The 14,950-nt window shown below is 35.8% G+C and overlaps 1 protein-coding gene across 12 annotated transcripts in view; it reads left to right on the forward strand.

The window, feature by feature from the left end:
- The window catches only part of LOC136034132 (RIMS-binding protein 2-like), a 317,880-nt gene that overhangs the window by 248,931 nt on the left and 53,999 nt on the right, over positions 1 to 14,950 (forward strand). For 10 of the 12 annotated variants that reach the window (XM_065715293.1, XM_065715294.1, XM_065715292.1 and 7 more), the window contains 3 exons: positions 3,686 to 3,834; positions 5,987 to 6,151; positions 13,064 to 13,216. In XM_065715293.1, the coding sequence (XP_065571365.1) occupies positions 3,686 to 3,834; positions 5,987 to 6,151; positions 13,064 to 13,216 (467 nt within the window). The remainder of the gene's footprint in view (positions 1 to 3,685; positions 3,835 to 5,986; positions 6,152 to 13,063; positions 13,217 to 14,950) is intronic. The other 2 variants (XM_065715301.1, XM_065715303.1) reach the window with 2 other exon arrangements.

The following is a 14,950-nucleotide window of genomic DNA, read 5'->3' on the forward strand; positions in this document are numbered from 1 at the left end:
TCCCCTGACAAGTTCACTCCCTTTAAACTTCCCTCTCCATAGAAAATTTCCCCGTAGAAAAATCCCCAGCAAAAAATTCTCTCTGTATAGAAAATGCTTTGCAGCGGGATCATTCCCGAAAGCCTGGAAAACTGCTCATATGGTTCCTATTCCAAAGGCAGAGTCCAACCTTGCTAGTGTAGAATCTTGTCGTCCAATAAGTCTTTTGTCGTGCTAAGGTAAAGCTTATGAAAGCGTCATTAATAAGACCCTTTGCAAATACCTCGAGTCACAACTGTTGTTGGCAGACACGCAATACGGTTTTCGCAGGAAACGTTCTACATTAGACTGTCTGATTGCACAATATCAAGAGTGGGCTGAGCTCTTTTCTCAGGGGCACGATATTCGCCTTATTTCCTTTGACATCAAGAAAGCCTTTGATCGTGTATGGCAAAAGGAATTTCTTTGTAAACTGAAAGCCTAAGGAATTGATGGTAGACTATTTGAGTTGCTTGCTGACTTTCTTCGGCAATCATCATTGCAATGTTCTATACGGCTTCCTATCAAAAGAACAGCCAGTCTTATCAGGAGTACCCAAGGAAGTATTCTTGGACCAACTCTTTTCTTGGTGTTTATAAGCGACCTAAGGAACAACTTTGTGAAGAAGCCTTACCACTTTGCTGATGACACCACTTTGCTGATGGCTTGTAAGTTTCAAAGCATCGAAAACCAAAGAGCTCCTACTTTCTAAGGCTTGTAATATGAGGGCCCATCCTGGTTTCGTCTTCAAAGGAGAGGCAATAACGCAAGCTGATGCACTGCCCTTACTTGGGGTTAATTTCTCTTCAGATCTCTCATGGACTGAGCATCTCAGTAAAATTAGATCCTATTACTCCAAGAAGTTAGGAGTTATCCTAAGATGCACGAGTCTTCCCCTGATGAGTATATTCTAACACTTCTCATTTCGTGCAGCAGACCTGTCATGGAATATGCATGTCCTCTCTTCACTGGTGCACCAGAAAGCCACATCGCTCCACTCCAACAAATTCAAAATAGAGCAGTTCGTGCAGAGGCCTTTGGCAACACAAAAGCTAAAACCCCATAGTTGATCCAGGAACGCCTCGGCGCGGCTTCAATATTGGTTTTCTACAAGTACATGTATAACCCTCTGTCAGCCGAGCTATCGAAGCTCGTTCCTGATAGAGCAAAGCCCTTGCAATCAACGTGCCGAAGTAGAGGACTACCTTGAGACTACCTTGCTCGTCAGGACTACCTTGAGCAGGGTACTCCACGCCAAGAGTATCTAAAAACAAGTTTTGCCCCGCGGTCGGTTGCCACATGGAATAGATTGCCGCCAGAGGTAATCCCAGAAAATCATCTCCTTGACACGTTCAATAGGAGATATAACAAATAGCTCAGTCTTGTAAAATGAGGAAATTAACAGGACTAGCGGCAAATCATCATCTGTGATGGATTCGTGAAGCCTGTGATAAAAAAATCTCAAAAAACATATATTTTATAATATCTAAGGATATATTATACATATTTAGAAAATATTTAAAAACACATATTTGCCCTTTATAGGACACAAGTTTTTTTTTAACTGGAAGTAAGGAGCGACATTAAAACTAAAAACAAACAGAAATTATTCAGTATATAAAAAAGGCTGTCTCCTCCTCAACGCCTCACTGTTTACGCTAAACTTTGACTCTTTGTCACAACTCTACTCTTCAAAACGAAAAAGGAATTTAGCGTAAAGAGAAAGGCGTTGAGGAGGGGCTAGCCCCTTTCGTATACGGAATAATATATGTTCGTTTTAAGTTTTAATGTCCTTTCTATCAGTAAAAAAAAATTATTTTTACTTAATTTCTGAACGTTTTTCAACTAATGCAATTTCGAATCTGGCTCACCGTACATGTAAAATTAAAACAAAATTTGTATATTTATTTTGGCTTATTTATTCCGGATATGAAGAGTTCCCCCCTCCTCAATACCTTGATCTTTACGCCAAGACTGTTAGCACATTTGAAAAAGCTTCCTAATCTAATTAAACGGCTCACGTGTCTCAATTTTAGTAAACAGTTAAACTTTAGCGTAAAGAGTAAGGTATTGAGGAGGGGGCAACCCTTGATATATGGCGTAATTTCAATTCGTTTTTCAAATAAAGCCGGTAAATCTGGCTCACCCTCTAAGAAATATACCCCTTCCCCTCACGGAAAACTCCTCCGTAGAAATTTCATCCAACGTAAAGTGCACCCCCGCCCCGTCAAATTCTCTCCAGATAGTTCCATCCTCGCTGAGAATCCCCCTCCTTGTAAAATCGCTCGTGGACGATGCAGCCTGACAGATCCTTTTTAGCATTCTTTAAGTTGAATAAGACTTTAATCTCCAATCAGTTTCTCAATCAATCCAGAAATGCCCCCTTTCATGGAAATCACAATGAAAAGAAATTAGAGGACAACTAGCCCCCCCTCCTCCTCCACATCCTTTTCCCCAAATGTATTAGATTAAGTTATGAGATAGCCATTTTGTTAAGAATAGTTCAAAGTTCTTATAACTAAAACTACGATGACGACACAACCCCCCAGGGCCCAAGGGGAGGCGTTGAAGGGATGCATGTATAAACTTCAGAGAGAACTCATTTGTTTGGAAAGTGAAAGTTCAAGTTCACTTTTTAAGAGTCAAAAGAGATCAAAAGAGAAAAAAAGATCTGAGGGCAACTATTCCCCCTCACCCTTTTTTTCCAAACCCATCGGATAAAAATTCTGAGATAGCTCCTTTTTTAAAAATATTTCAAAAATCAGATAAAAAAACTCAAATATCGACACAACCCTCAAGGGCCCGGGGCAGGTGTTGTAAGTTATTACCTGGGGGCATATATGGTTCTTATGGAAGGGATGCTCATATAAACTTCAGAGAGTGTTCATTTGATTGGAAATTGAAACTTCTAGTTCACTTAGTAAGAGTAAAAAGTGATCGGAGGGTAGTTAGCCTCCCCCCATGCATTTCTTTCCCAAAATGTATCAAATCAAATTTTTTAGCCATTTTGTTAAAATAGTTCAAAAGACAGACAACAAAAACTCTGGTGTCAACACAACCCCCCAGGGCCCCGGGGCAGGCGTTGTAAGTTATGCCCCAGGGACAAATATGGTTCTCGTAGAAGAGATGCTCGTATTAACTTCAAAGATGGCTTATTTAATTGGAAAATAAAGGTTCTAGTTCACTTTTTAAGAATTAATTGAGATTGAAGGGCAACTAGCCCCCCCCCTCCACTCCCGTTTTCCCAAAACCCATCTGATAAAAATTTTGAGATGGTCATTTTGTTAAAAATAGTTCAAACATCAGATATTTAAACTCCCGGGTCGACACAACCCCCCAGGACCCAAGACAGGCTTTGTAGGTTATGCTCTAGGGCATATTTGGTTCTTATGGAAGTGATGCTCGTATAAACTTTAGAGAGGGCTCGTTTGATTCGAAATCAAAAGTTTTAGTTCACTTTTTAGATTCAAAGTGATCGGAGGGTAGCTAGCCTCCCCCCACCTCCCCACGTCCAGGATGAAAAAGAGCTATTTCAGACATTCACCGGTGAATCTCGATATTCATGAATATCGAACATTCACGGTAACATGTATACAAATATATATATTTAATGTGTATATATTTAACAAATATATATGTTAGTATATATAATATATTATAATTTCAGGAGATCATGCCTTAATTGATCTGTCCTGCTTGGAAGGGCTTGGAGCCCGTCATTTGACTGTTAGAACAAAAAGTCGGGACGGACAATCTCCGGATTCTAACCCAACTCAAATCCCGCAGGAGATTCTTATGAAGAAAAAGCAGAATCAGGTAACTGGTCTTCCCTTATTGCACATTGTTTGTTTTTCTTCCTTTAATACCTTATCTTCTGTTCTTCTACTTTAATTTTGCTGCCATTTTTGTTAAAATTGAATTTGTGTTTTACTTATGTTTGAAGAATTTATTGTGAAACATTCAGAGGGATAATAAGAAGATTATCAGATTTTGACATTGTATTTCCCTCAAAACTTAAGCAGAAGTCCACGGAGTCTGACTAATAAGTTTAGGACATAGATAAAAAGGAGGTTACAAAGTTCCTATGGCGTAAAGCTAATAAGAAAAATTGCTTAATCAGTTGGACATCATAAAAAATATGCTAGGGTGGGAGGGTGTTTGAACAAAAAATTTAATTTTTATGACAAAATATCACGCTTCATATTATACCACATTTTTTTTTACACACGGAGAAACTTCTTATGTCAAATACTAACAAAAAAATCAGAAGATATATAGGGACAAAGGGTCTGAAATGGACTATCTGGGATAGAATATTTTCAATGGGCGGAGCGAACGAAACATGATATAAGTACATGGAAGTTTGGGGGGGGGGGGTTCTGTTTCATAATGCTAGAGAGCTATCAAGGAAAAAGGGAATGTTATGACAAAATTTCCATAATATTTACCTCTTGAATGGGTGTCATTCATTGTCAACTTTATCAACTTTGGTTAAGAGAAGCTGCGAAAGCTCTTATGAGTACTATCTAAGAGAAAAGTTGCTACACACAATATTAGTCAAACATCGATGAAAAATAATCAAGAAACAAAACAACGGTTCTCGTTTGGTTTCTTTTTTCTTTTTTTTATGTTTTTGGTGGCTAAAAATTACCCTCTATTGGAAACTTCTGTTGTTTTTAGCCATAAAAATAGATGCTTTGGGTGACTTTTGTTGCTAATAGGCTCCTTAAATGAGAAAATTTAAAGCTGCCAGTTTTATTTTGGGAAACAAAAAGCACAAACTTTCGTTTATTGAAATAAGAAAATTAAAAAAGTCTTTTACTTCCATCCATATGCGAAACCTGCCAGAATTTAAAGCTGCCAGTTTTATTTTGGAAAACAAAAAACACAAATTTGTGTTTATTGAAAACGAAGAGTTAAATAAGGAACTTAAAAAAGGACTATTATATTTCCATTCATATAATAATAATAATAATAATTTATTTATAACCCACATCATAACAAGTTATGGCACTTGTGGAGTAACAAAAAGAAAAAAATGGAATACACTGCAAGTAAAATACAATACAAATAGAAAAAAAAAAACACTACGCTGCAGTGAGATTAACCGAACAGACGGACCAAAGGATGATGAGGCGATAAACGATAAAAAGGTGATTCCGACAACCTTCCATTGCTATACCAAGGGGGGAGATAAAGAACAAATTTACAATATCTGAAATATGCGAAATCAGTTATCTATAAATGAGCAGGACAATGCAGATCATGACATGTTGCCTTGATAATCTTTCATTTTAGAATAGCTTAGTAGAGGATTTTTGACAATTATCTTGGAAATGGGAAAATGCTATATGCCGATAATACCGAAATATTTCTTGACACAAGCTACTTTAATGAATCCACTAGCTAAGATTTTCCTCCAGGATGAGTAAGACGGAAGAAATATTTTTACTATTCCGTTTCCACTTTTTCCCTTACAAATACTTCATTCAAGACAAGCTTCAGAAGTGTACAAAACGTTGGTCTCTGGTAGCTATGGTAGATGCTTTGCTCTAAACATTTGAAATTTTAAAATATTTCACCAAATAAACGAATAATCTCTCCCTAAACACTTAAATATACAGTGTTTTCGTTTTATGTCAATTCTTGATAAGGTTTTTATTCTGCCTCATTATATTAGGTTGAGAATCCTAGACTTTAGAATTAGGGAATAGTTTATAGTCGAGTCTTATAAATAAAAACAACAAATTAGCTGGAATTGTCCCCTTGGAAAAATAATTATACTCTTTACCTATATACTCTCCATCTTAATGCAATACTATAAATATTCTATAATAATACTATAAATTTCGTAACTCACCCCCCCCCCCCTTTCTCACTTGGTATATAATTGTTTCTTTATTGAACCCAATAAAACCTTGGTTTTGTGAATTTATTTTTGCATGTTGTATTGCATGGCTTTTCCTAGGAACTTTCAAGTTACTATCAAGAATCATCCAAGACCCCATTTACAATTCCCCAGATAATGGTCCCATTGGAGGCACTTAAAGATGCAGATAAAGTAATACCGGCGAAAATACAAGAGGACAAAGAAGAATGTGAAAGAGTTGATTTGTGGCTTTATCAACCTCATGTATAGTTTTCTTCCTTTTTTATACTTTTTACTTTTCACTATCTTACACACAAAGAAGCAAAAAATGTATGGAAAAGATGCTGAAAGGGAGATAAAACAAAACAAAAAGCACTATGATAAGTTTCAACGGGAAGTAAAATCTGACATATCTATGAATCTGCGATAGGTTATTATAAGTTGCGGATTGCAACTTGGCTAGATGGCAGTGTTGTTTAAGCTGTATTCACGCGCATGCTTAACTAATCATCAACATCTTGGGACCAAATTTATCTAACAATCAAAATTTGCTTCAAGTTTTAAAGGCAGCCTCGATTTATCTTTAAAGTTTGTTGTTTATTCGCTAGTGTTGCGTGAGTATAGAATTTCGGGATTCTATTGAAGAAAACAGGAAACACAGAGGGAAGATTTTTCATTATTCAAGGGTAGATGTTTTGGGTCTTTGGGTATAGTGGTAAACTATAAGCAGCAAAAATTAGTTTCTGACACATAGTTGAAGCCTTTGTTGCTTGGTTGTTTAGAGACTTCCTCTTTAATATTTTTGGGGGGCCACAAGCAGCCCAAGAACATTTAATATATTATTGTATACTGAATATTATATTCATATATTTACGTGCACTGGAACTACTGAGCGAATCACTGAGTAGTTGAGCCATAAGCCGTCCTGGTCAAGTGGTTGGCGTGGTGGTGTGAGGATTCTTTGTCCTATGGGCACGGGTTCAATCCCAGTTGTGACCGGTTTAGGACGGGGGCCAGTGGCGTGACTCTGTAAGCTCAGCAAGAGTCGGCCCAGTTCTAAATGGGTACCAGGAGAAATCTGGGGATGGTAAGCAGGAAGGGCATGTGAAAGCACATGATGGTTGCCCCCCAGCCCTCCATTGCACGTTCTGACTGAACTGCCATGAAACGAAGATCAGCCCCGCTGGTCTTAACAAGTTATTAACGCTGGTCTTAACGAAACAAGGCCTTAAGGGTCTTGTTTCGTCTTACCTATTACTTACTTTTACTTTTAGTTGAACCACAAATAAGAATTTTGGAGATTGTTTCTTCGGGTGTGACGACCATGGAGGGGGGCAATCCCCCCCTCTAGACTTTGGAAAATACCTTCTTATTTCTATTTCATAGGTATTTTTTATTCAATATATGTGCTACATTAAAGCAACGATACTGGCTAACTGGTCGTTTTAATTTGTCCCCCCCCCCTGTGCTTCTTTTTTTCACAGTTATTAAATAGTACCGCACTCCAGAACTCCGAAAAGTGGTGTCAGATCGAAACACAAATTACATCATTAAAACCGCCTTGTCTGATAACCCTATAAAAGATACTTGCAGTCCCTTGTCTTGAACAACAAGGAAAATTGGCTTGAAGAACAAGAAAAGTGGCTGAAATAATAATATTTTGCGTCGATAGCATCTTTTTTTTCGTTTCTCCTTCTCCAAAGTTAGAGGGTATGAAATATCATAGAAAGCTATTTAATGGCTCATTTTAACGGAAATTGTTATATACAGTACCTTTTGTAATTAACTAAAAATAGCTTTAAGCGTTGTTGCAGTTGTAGCTGCAACCTAGTAAATCGTAGTTGTTACGGTAGCTGCCTGAAAAAGTCAAGATCTATGGTTACTTCCCCTTTTAGGTATATTTTCTCAATTTTGTTCTGTTTTTTTTCTAGTTAAAAAAAAAAAATCAAAAAAAAATCTTGAGTCCCTTCATACTTTTTGTTGAATCGGTGCCACCATGTTTGTTTGAAACTTGTTCGCTTGCTTGAAGATTTGAGTTCGTTTATTAGTTTATTCGTTTATTCCTTTTATTAGGTTGTTTTTTTGTTCGTTTATTCCTCTTTTAGGTATGCTACTATTACTTTAAGTCTTTAAGTTATGAGACTTTACAGTTTTAAGTCATACGCATTTTTACGGCTTTTATGTTGTCACTTAAGGTGGTCACTTTATAACTGGTGCTGCTCCGTAAGAGAATATTTTCGCCCAATATATAAACTACTTCGTTAAGTTGATTTACCAAAACTTTTTAGAGATGATCATATGAAAAAGGAATCAAATAGTGTCTTACTATGATCAAACCCAAAATGTATCTAATGAGCCTTTGAAGCTTATAAGTCAGTCTCGTGTCTTGAATACACACACATATATATATATATATATATATATATATATATATATATATATATATATATATATATATATATATATATATATATATATATATATATGAATACAATACACACACATATATATATATATATATATATATATATATATATATATATATATATATATATATATATATATATATATATATATATATATATATATATATATATATATATACTAGCTGTTGGGGTGGCGCTTCGTGCCATCCCAACACCTAGTTGGAGGGGGCGCTTCTCCCCCCCCCAAGCCCCCCCCCCCCCCGCGCGTAAGTTGTTACGCGCCATATTAGTTACGCGCCATTGTAGTTGTGTCCCTGTGTCCCACCTGTGAATATAGATAGTATATATATATATATATATATATATATATATATATATATATATATATATATATATATATATATATACATATATGTTTTTAACTATGTAAAACTTGTGAATATACAACATTTTTCACTGTCCCATTGTCTGTGCATATAAATAGATTGTCAGGTTTACCGACTCTTGAACATGCAACATATAATTGTCCATGGGAAAACAATCCGTATTCAGATCTATACCTCATGATTCTAATGATTGCCCTTGAGCTTTGCTGATGGTGATTGCTAATCGACCATTCCCTCTGTCGCCGTCATCATTTATATATCCCCCTGTTCCCCCCAGCGTCCCCGTTGTAGTTGTGTCCCTGTGTCCTGGTCGTCATTTCTATTCCCTGTGTTCGCCCCCTCCAAGCCCCCCCGCGCGCGTAAGTCGTTACGCGCCATATTAGTTACGCGCCATTGTAGTTGTGTCCCTGTGTTCTACCTGTGAATATAGATAGATATGTATATATATATATATATATATATATATATATATATATATATATATATATATATATATATATATATATATATATATATATATATATATATATATATATATATATATATATATATATATATATATATATATATATATATATATATATATATATATATATATATATATATATATATATATATATATATATATATATATATATATATATATATATATGTTTTTAACTACGTAAAAATTGCGAATATACAACATTCTTCGCTGTCCCATTGTCTGTGCATATAAATAGATTGTCGGGTTTACCGACTCTTGAACATGCAACATATAATTGTCCATGGGAAAACAATCCGTATTCAGATCTATACCTCATGATTCTAATGATTGCCCTTGAGCTTTGTTGATGGTGATTTCTAATCGACCATTCCCTGTGTCGCCGTCGTTATTTATATATCTCTCTGTGGCCCCCGGCGTCCCCGTTGTAGTTGTGTCCCTGTGTCCCGGTCGTCATTTATATTCCCTGTGTCCCAGTCGTCATTTGTGTCCCGGTGTCCCAGTCTGTAATTTCTCTTTGAGTGTCCCGGTCATCATTTATATTCCTTGTGTCCCGGTGTCCCGGTCGTCATTTGTGTCCCGGTGTCCCGGTCTGTATGTACATTCGTTTTTGAATTGGTCTTTTTTTTAGTTTTTAGTTTTTTACCTTTTTTTTAGTTTTTTTTAGTTATACCTCATGAATCTAATGATTGCCCTTGAGCTTTGTTGATGGTGATTGCTAATCGAACATTCCCTGTGTTCCCGTCGTCATTTATATATCCCCCTGTGCCCCCCGGCGTCCCCGTTGTAGTTGTGTCCCTGTGTCCCGGTCGTCATTTATATTTTCTGTGTTCCGGTCGTCATTTGTGTCCCGGTGTCCCGGTCTGTATATACATTCGTTTTTGAATTGGTATATGATGAAATAAATTTTTGTGTTTTTCCCCTTTTTTCCTTTTTAGTTTGTTTTTTGGTTTTTATTTTTTTTCTTTTTTTTGTTTTTTTCTTTTTAGCTTTTTTTAGTTTTTACCTTTTTATTTTTTTTATTTTTTATTTTTTTCAATTTTGTTTTTCTCCTTTATTTTTCAGTTTTTTTCCTTTTTTATTTTTTTTCCTTTTTTATTTTTTTTTGGTTTTTTAGCTTTTTTAAGTTTTTTTTTATTCGTTTTTAGTTTTTTTTTTCTTTTTAGTTTTTTTTGTAGTTTTTACCTTTTTTTTAGTTTTCCTAGTTTTTTTTTTACTTATGTCCTGGTCGTCATTTATATTCCCTGTGTCCCGGTCGTCATTTGTGTCCCGGTGCTTTGTTGATGGTGATTGCTAATCGAACATTCCTTGTGTCCCAGTCATATATATTTTTAACTACGTAAAACTTGCGAATATACAACATTCTTGGCTGTCCCATTGTCTGTGCATATAAATAGATTGTCAGGTTTACCGACTCTTGAACATGCAACATATAATTATCCATGGGAAAAACAATCTGTATTCAGATCTATACCTCATTATTCTAATGATTGCCCTTGAGCTTTGTTGATGGTGATTGCTAATCGAACATTCCCTGTGTCCCCGTCGTCATTTATATATCCCCCTGTGCCCCCCGGCGTCCCCGTTGTAGTTATTTCCCTGTGTCCCGGTCGTCATTTGTGTCCCGGTTTCCCAGTCTGTAATTTCTCTTTGAGTGTCGCAGTCGTCATTTATATTCCCTGTGTCCCGGTTGTCATCTTTGTCCCGGTCGTCATTTGTGTTCCGGTGTCCCGGTCTGTAATTTCTCTTTGAGTGTCCTGGTCGTCATTTATATTCCCTGTGTCCCGGTCGTCATTTGTGTCCCGGTGCTTTGTTGATGGTGATTGCTAATCGAACATTCCTTGTGTCCCGGTCACTTTCTCTTTGACCGTCCCAGTCGTCATTTATGTTCCCTATGTCCCGGTGTCCCGGTCGTCATTTGTGTCCCGATGTCCCGGTCTGTAATTTCGTCAGTCAACAAACATGACGTCAGTCGACAAACAAACATGACGTTACCCGACAAACCCACACACACACAGACAACTTATTTTTATATATATAGATAGATGTCCCGGTGTCCCGGTCGTCATTTGTGTCCCGATGTCCCGGTCTGTAATTTCATCAGTCGACAAACATGACGTCAGTCGACACACAAAAATGACGTCACTCGACACACAGACAACTTATTTTTGTGTATATATATATATATATATATATATATATATATATATATATATATATATATATATATATATATATATATATATATATATATATATATATATATATATATATATATATATATATATATATATATATATATATGTATATAAAGAAGTTATATACACCCCCCCCACGGTGTCTCTTATAATATTTGTCGCCTGTTCTTTTTTTATGAGTCATGGGAGAAAAAACTTGCAAATACTATCAATAAGAAAGTGGTAATATAGATAAAATCTTAAAAACATAGTACATTATAGCTATTGTGATCAATCATTTATTCTTTAGACTTCAAGCCAAACGTGAAATGGTTAGATAGGTACCTTTTACTATTCGTTTCTTTTGTCTTCTTATTTCAGTGGGATATTTTTTAAGTATTTGCTAATTTTCTTACATGGTTGAATCTGTTAATAAATCCCCTGTCAATATAGGCGAGTAAAAAGTGGTATACACGTCAAACTGACTTATGCACTTCAGTAAATATGTCAAAGTTTAATGAAAATACCCTTATTCTAGGGGTGGAATGGGTCATTATCAAGTTTTAAGGGGAGAGGGGCTCAAGAATCGTACGAATGATATTTGCCATTCTACTTAAGGTTAAATATTATTCTAAATTATATAAATGCTTTGGGGGGAGGGGGTGGGGTCTTTCCAAAGCTGTGACCATAGCTTAGACTCTAAGCTGACTCTTCTTTTTGGTCCTTAAAACCTTAGGTATCACAAGATTCCCGCTAGAAAAACAACTATAAATTTACAATAGTCTAAACAGTCTAAATTCTTCTTCAACGCTACAACTTTAGAGCCACCTAGAACTTCACGTTTGGTTAGCCCCTGACCTACTGTACAACTCATTTTTTAGAACTTTATATATGTGAACTATATAAAGTGTATTTGAGGTATATTCATATTTCTAACTTAATGTTTATGCATAATTAATGGCCTAAGGAAATTTGCCCCATCTTCCTACGCACACCTGTGTGTATGACTCCTAGGAATTGAACTTAACTTATTTGGTTTATATGACGTCAACAGCAACTAGTCTTACAGCAATTAGTCTAACGTCAATAGCAACTTATTTGGATTACAACAGCAACTAATCTTAGAGCAATTAGTCTTACGTCAACAGCAACTTATTTGGATTACATGACGTTAACAGAAACTTAGTCTTACAGCAATTAATCTTGCGTTAACAACAACTTATTTGGATTGTATGACGTCAACAGCAACTAGTCTTACATCAGTTAGTCTTGCGTCAACAACATTTTATTTGGATTATATGACGTCAACGGCAACTTAGTCTTAGAATTGTTTTTTTTTATTGTTTTGAGCGAAACGCTGTTAATTATAAAGAGCACCGACAATGAAAAACATTGTGGTCCTTACTTACATTTATTTTGCATAAATTTGCTTCGTTTCTTTTTTTCTTATGTTGTTTTATTTATTCCTAATAACAACCAAAGATCAGTACTCAATTTACTTTATCTCTTTCATTTTTGATTTGTTTTTAATTCCTGATCTTGTTTGAGGTTTAGAAATTCTGTTTTACCTTGTAGTTTGGTCCCAGGCTTTGGATTCTTTTTAATTTATTCTGTTAATTGCCTTTTTCGGGTAATAACCAAAGAACAGTAGGAAGTTTACTTAATTTTTTTTGTGTTAATTTTCAATTTTGTTTGACCTTTAGGATTTTGGGTCCGAGCCAAGGTCTATTGACTTGTCTGACATTGCTGAAGAAGACGAAGATGAAGGGGAAGAGCCCAAATCCCTTGAGCAAGCACCCAGTAATGATTTGCCTGTAGTCATGCGTAAACATGATAATCCACCAACTCCCCTGCATGTAACCCTTTTTGTTTTCTTTTCTTTTGTTGATATTTTTCGTTTTTTTCTGATTAGAAATCCGCTCTGAGACTCCTGTTTGATATTCCTTACAGTTCTTTGCGATACATCTTAATTCAAAAGACATTGTTTATGTTAATTATACATTCTAGGGTTTACAGTCCTGACCTTTCCAAACCTACCGGGTCTTTCCCTCTCATTCTATTGAAGGGTGCCTTGGGGGCGTGAAAGACATCGTCTTTCTTTAATTTCAGCCTCTTTGCTTATATTTTAAAATTTGTAAGCTTTTTGACGTCTTAAAAAGATTTTTCATATTTTCATTTCATCCTTTTTAATTGGAAAGGTGAAACTGGAAAAAAAAGACATAAATTAAGGCTTTGAAGCTTAAAAAGGTTGTATAAACTTGTATTAAATTGCACAGCTTTCTTCCTAGAGGGTGCGATTTTTGGCTTCTGAGTTACTTATTATTGATAGACACAAATTAGAAAAAAATTGTTTTAGATATAAACTAGTCAAAACTGTGGTACTTAAAAAAAGGGGGGGGGGCAAATTAGAGATAAGAGTTTTACATGCTGAAAGACAGCATTGATTTTCACAAAAGATTATTCTTTTTCTTTCTCTTTTGAATACGGGAGACCTTCTTGTAGCGTGATGAATGTTCTAAGAAAGTCATAAAGAGTCTAAAGAGAGTCTTACATGACTCAATATAGTGTTCTTTCCTTTTTCATTTTTCAGTGTTTTTCCTTTTCATTTTCATTTTGATTTCTTTTTTCAAACAGTTCGTGGTAACAAACTGTAGTAAGGAGTGACCCGGCTCAATAGTAACCGAAACTCTAAAAAACGGAATTTTGATACCAATAGTTACATTACATTACAGGATTGCATTTTAATGCTGATTTTAAATATATAAGTTTCATCAACTTTAGTCGTACCCATCTAAAGTTACAAGCCTGAGAAAGTTTGCCTAATTTAGGAAAAAAACCTAAAAGTCAAAGAATCTTTACGAAAATAACACCATCAGATTCAGCGTATCAGAGAACCCTACTGTAGAAGTTTCAACCTCCTATCTACAAAATGTGGAATTTTGTATTTTTGCCAGAAGACAGATCACAGATGCGTGTTTATTTCTTTGTTTGTTTTGTTTTTTTCCCTCGGGGGTAATCGTATCGACCAAGTGGTCCTAGAATGTCGCAAGAAGACTTATTCTAGTGGAAATTAAAGTTCTAGTGGCCTTGTTAAGTGACCAAAAAAATTGGAGGACACCTAGGCCTCCTCTCACGCACATTTTTTCACCAAAGTCACCGGATAAAAATTTTGAGATAGCCATTCTGTCCAGCTTAGTCGAAAAGCTAATAACTATGTCTTTGCAGACGACTTAATCCCCCGCAGTCCCTAGGGGAGGGGCTGCAAGTGACAAACTTTGACCATTGTTCATATATAATAATGGTTATTATGAAGCGTACAGACGTTTTCAGGGGGGACTATTTTGCGTTGGGGTGAGGGTGGGCTGGGTGGAAGGGGCTACATGGGAGGATCTTCCCATGGAGGAATTTACCATGAGGGAAGAGAATTTCCATGAAGGGGGTGCAGGATTTTCTAGCATTAATAAAAAAAAACAATGAGAAAATAAATAATTTGTTTTCAACTGGAAGTAATGAGCAGCATTAAAACTTAAAACGAACTTAAAATACTACGTATAAAAGGGGGTTCGTCTCCTCCACAATACCTTGCTCTT

Source organism: Artemia franciscana, chromosome 12, assembly GCF_032884065.1.
Source record: "Artemia franciscana chromosome 12, ASM3288406v1, whole genome shotgun sequence".
Taxonomy (NCBI): Eukaryota; Metazoa; Arthropoda; class Branchiopoda; order Anostraca; family Artemiidae; genus Artemia; species Artemia franciscana.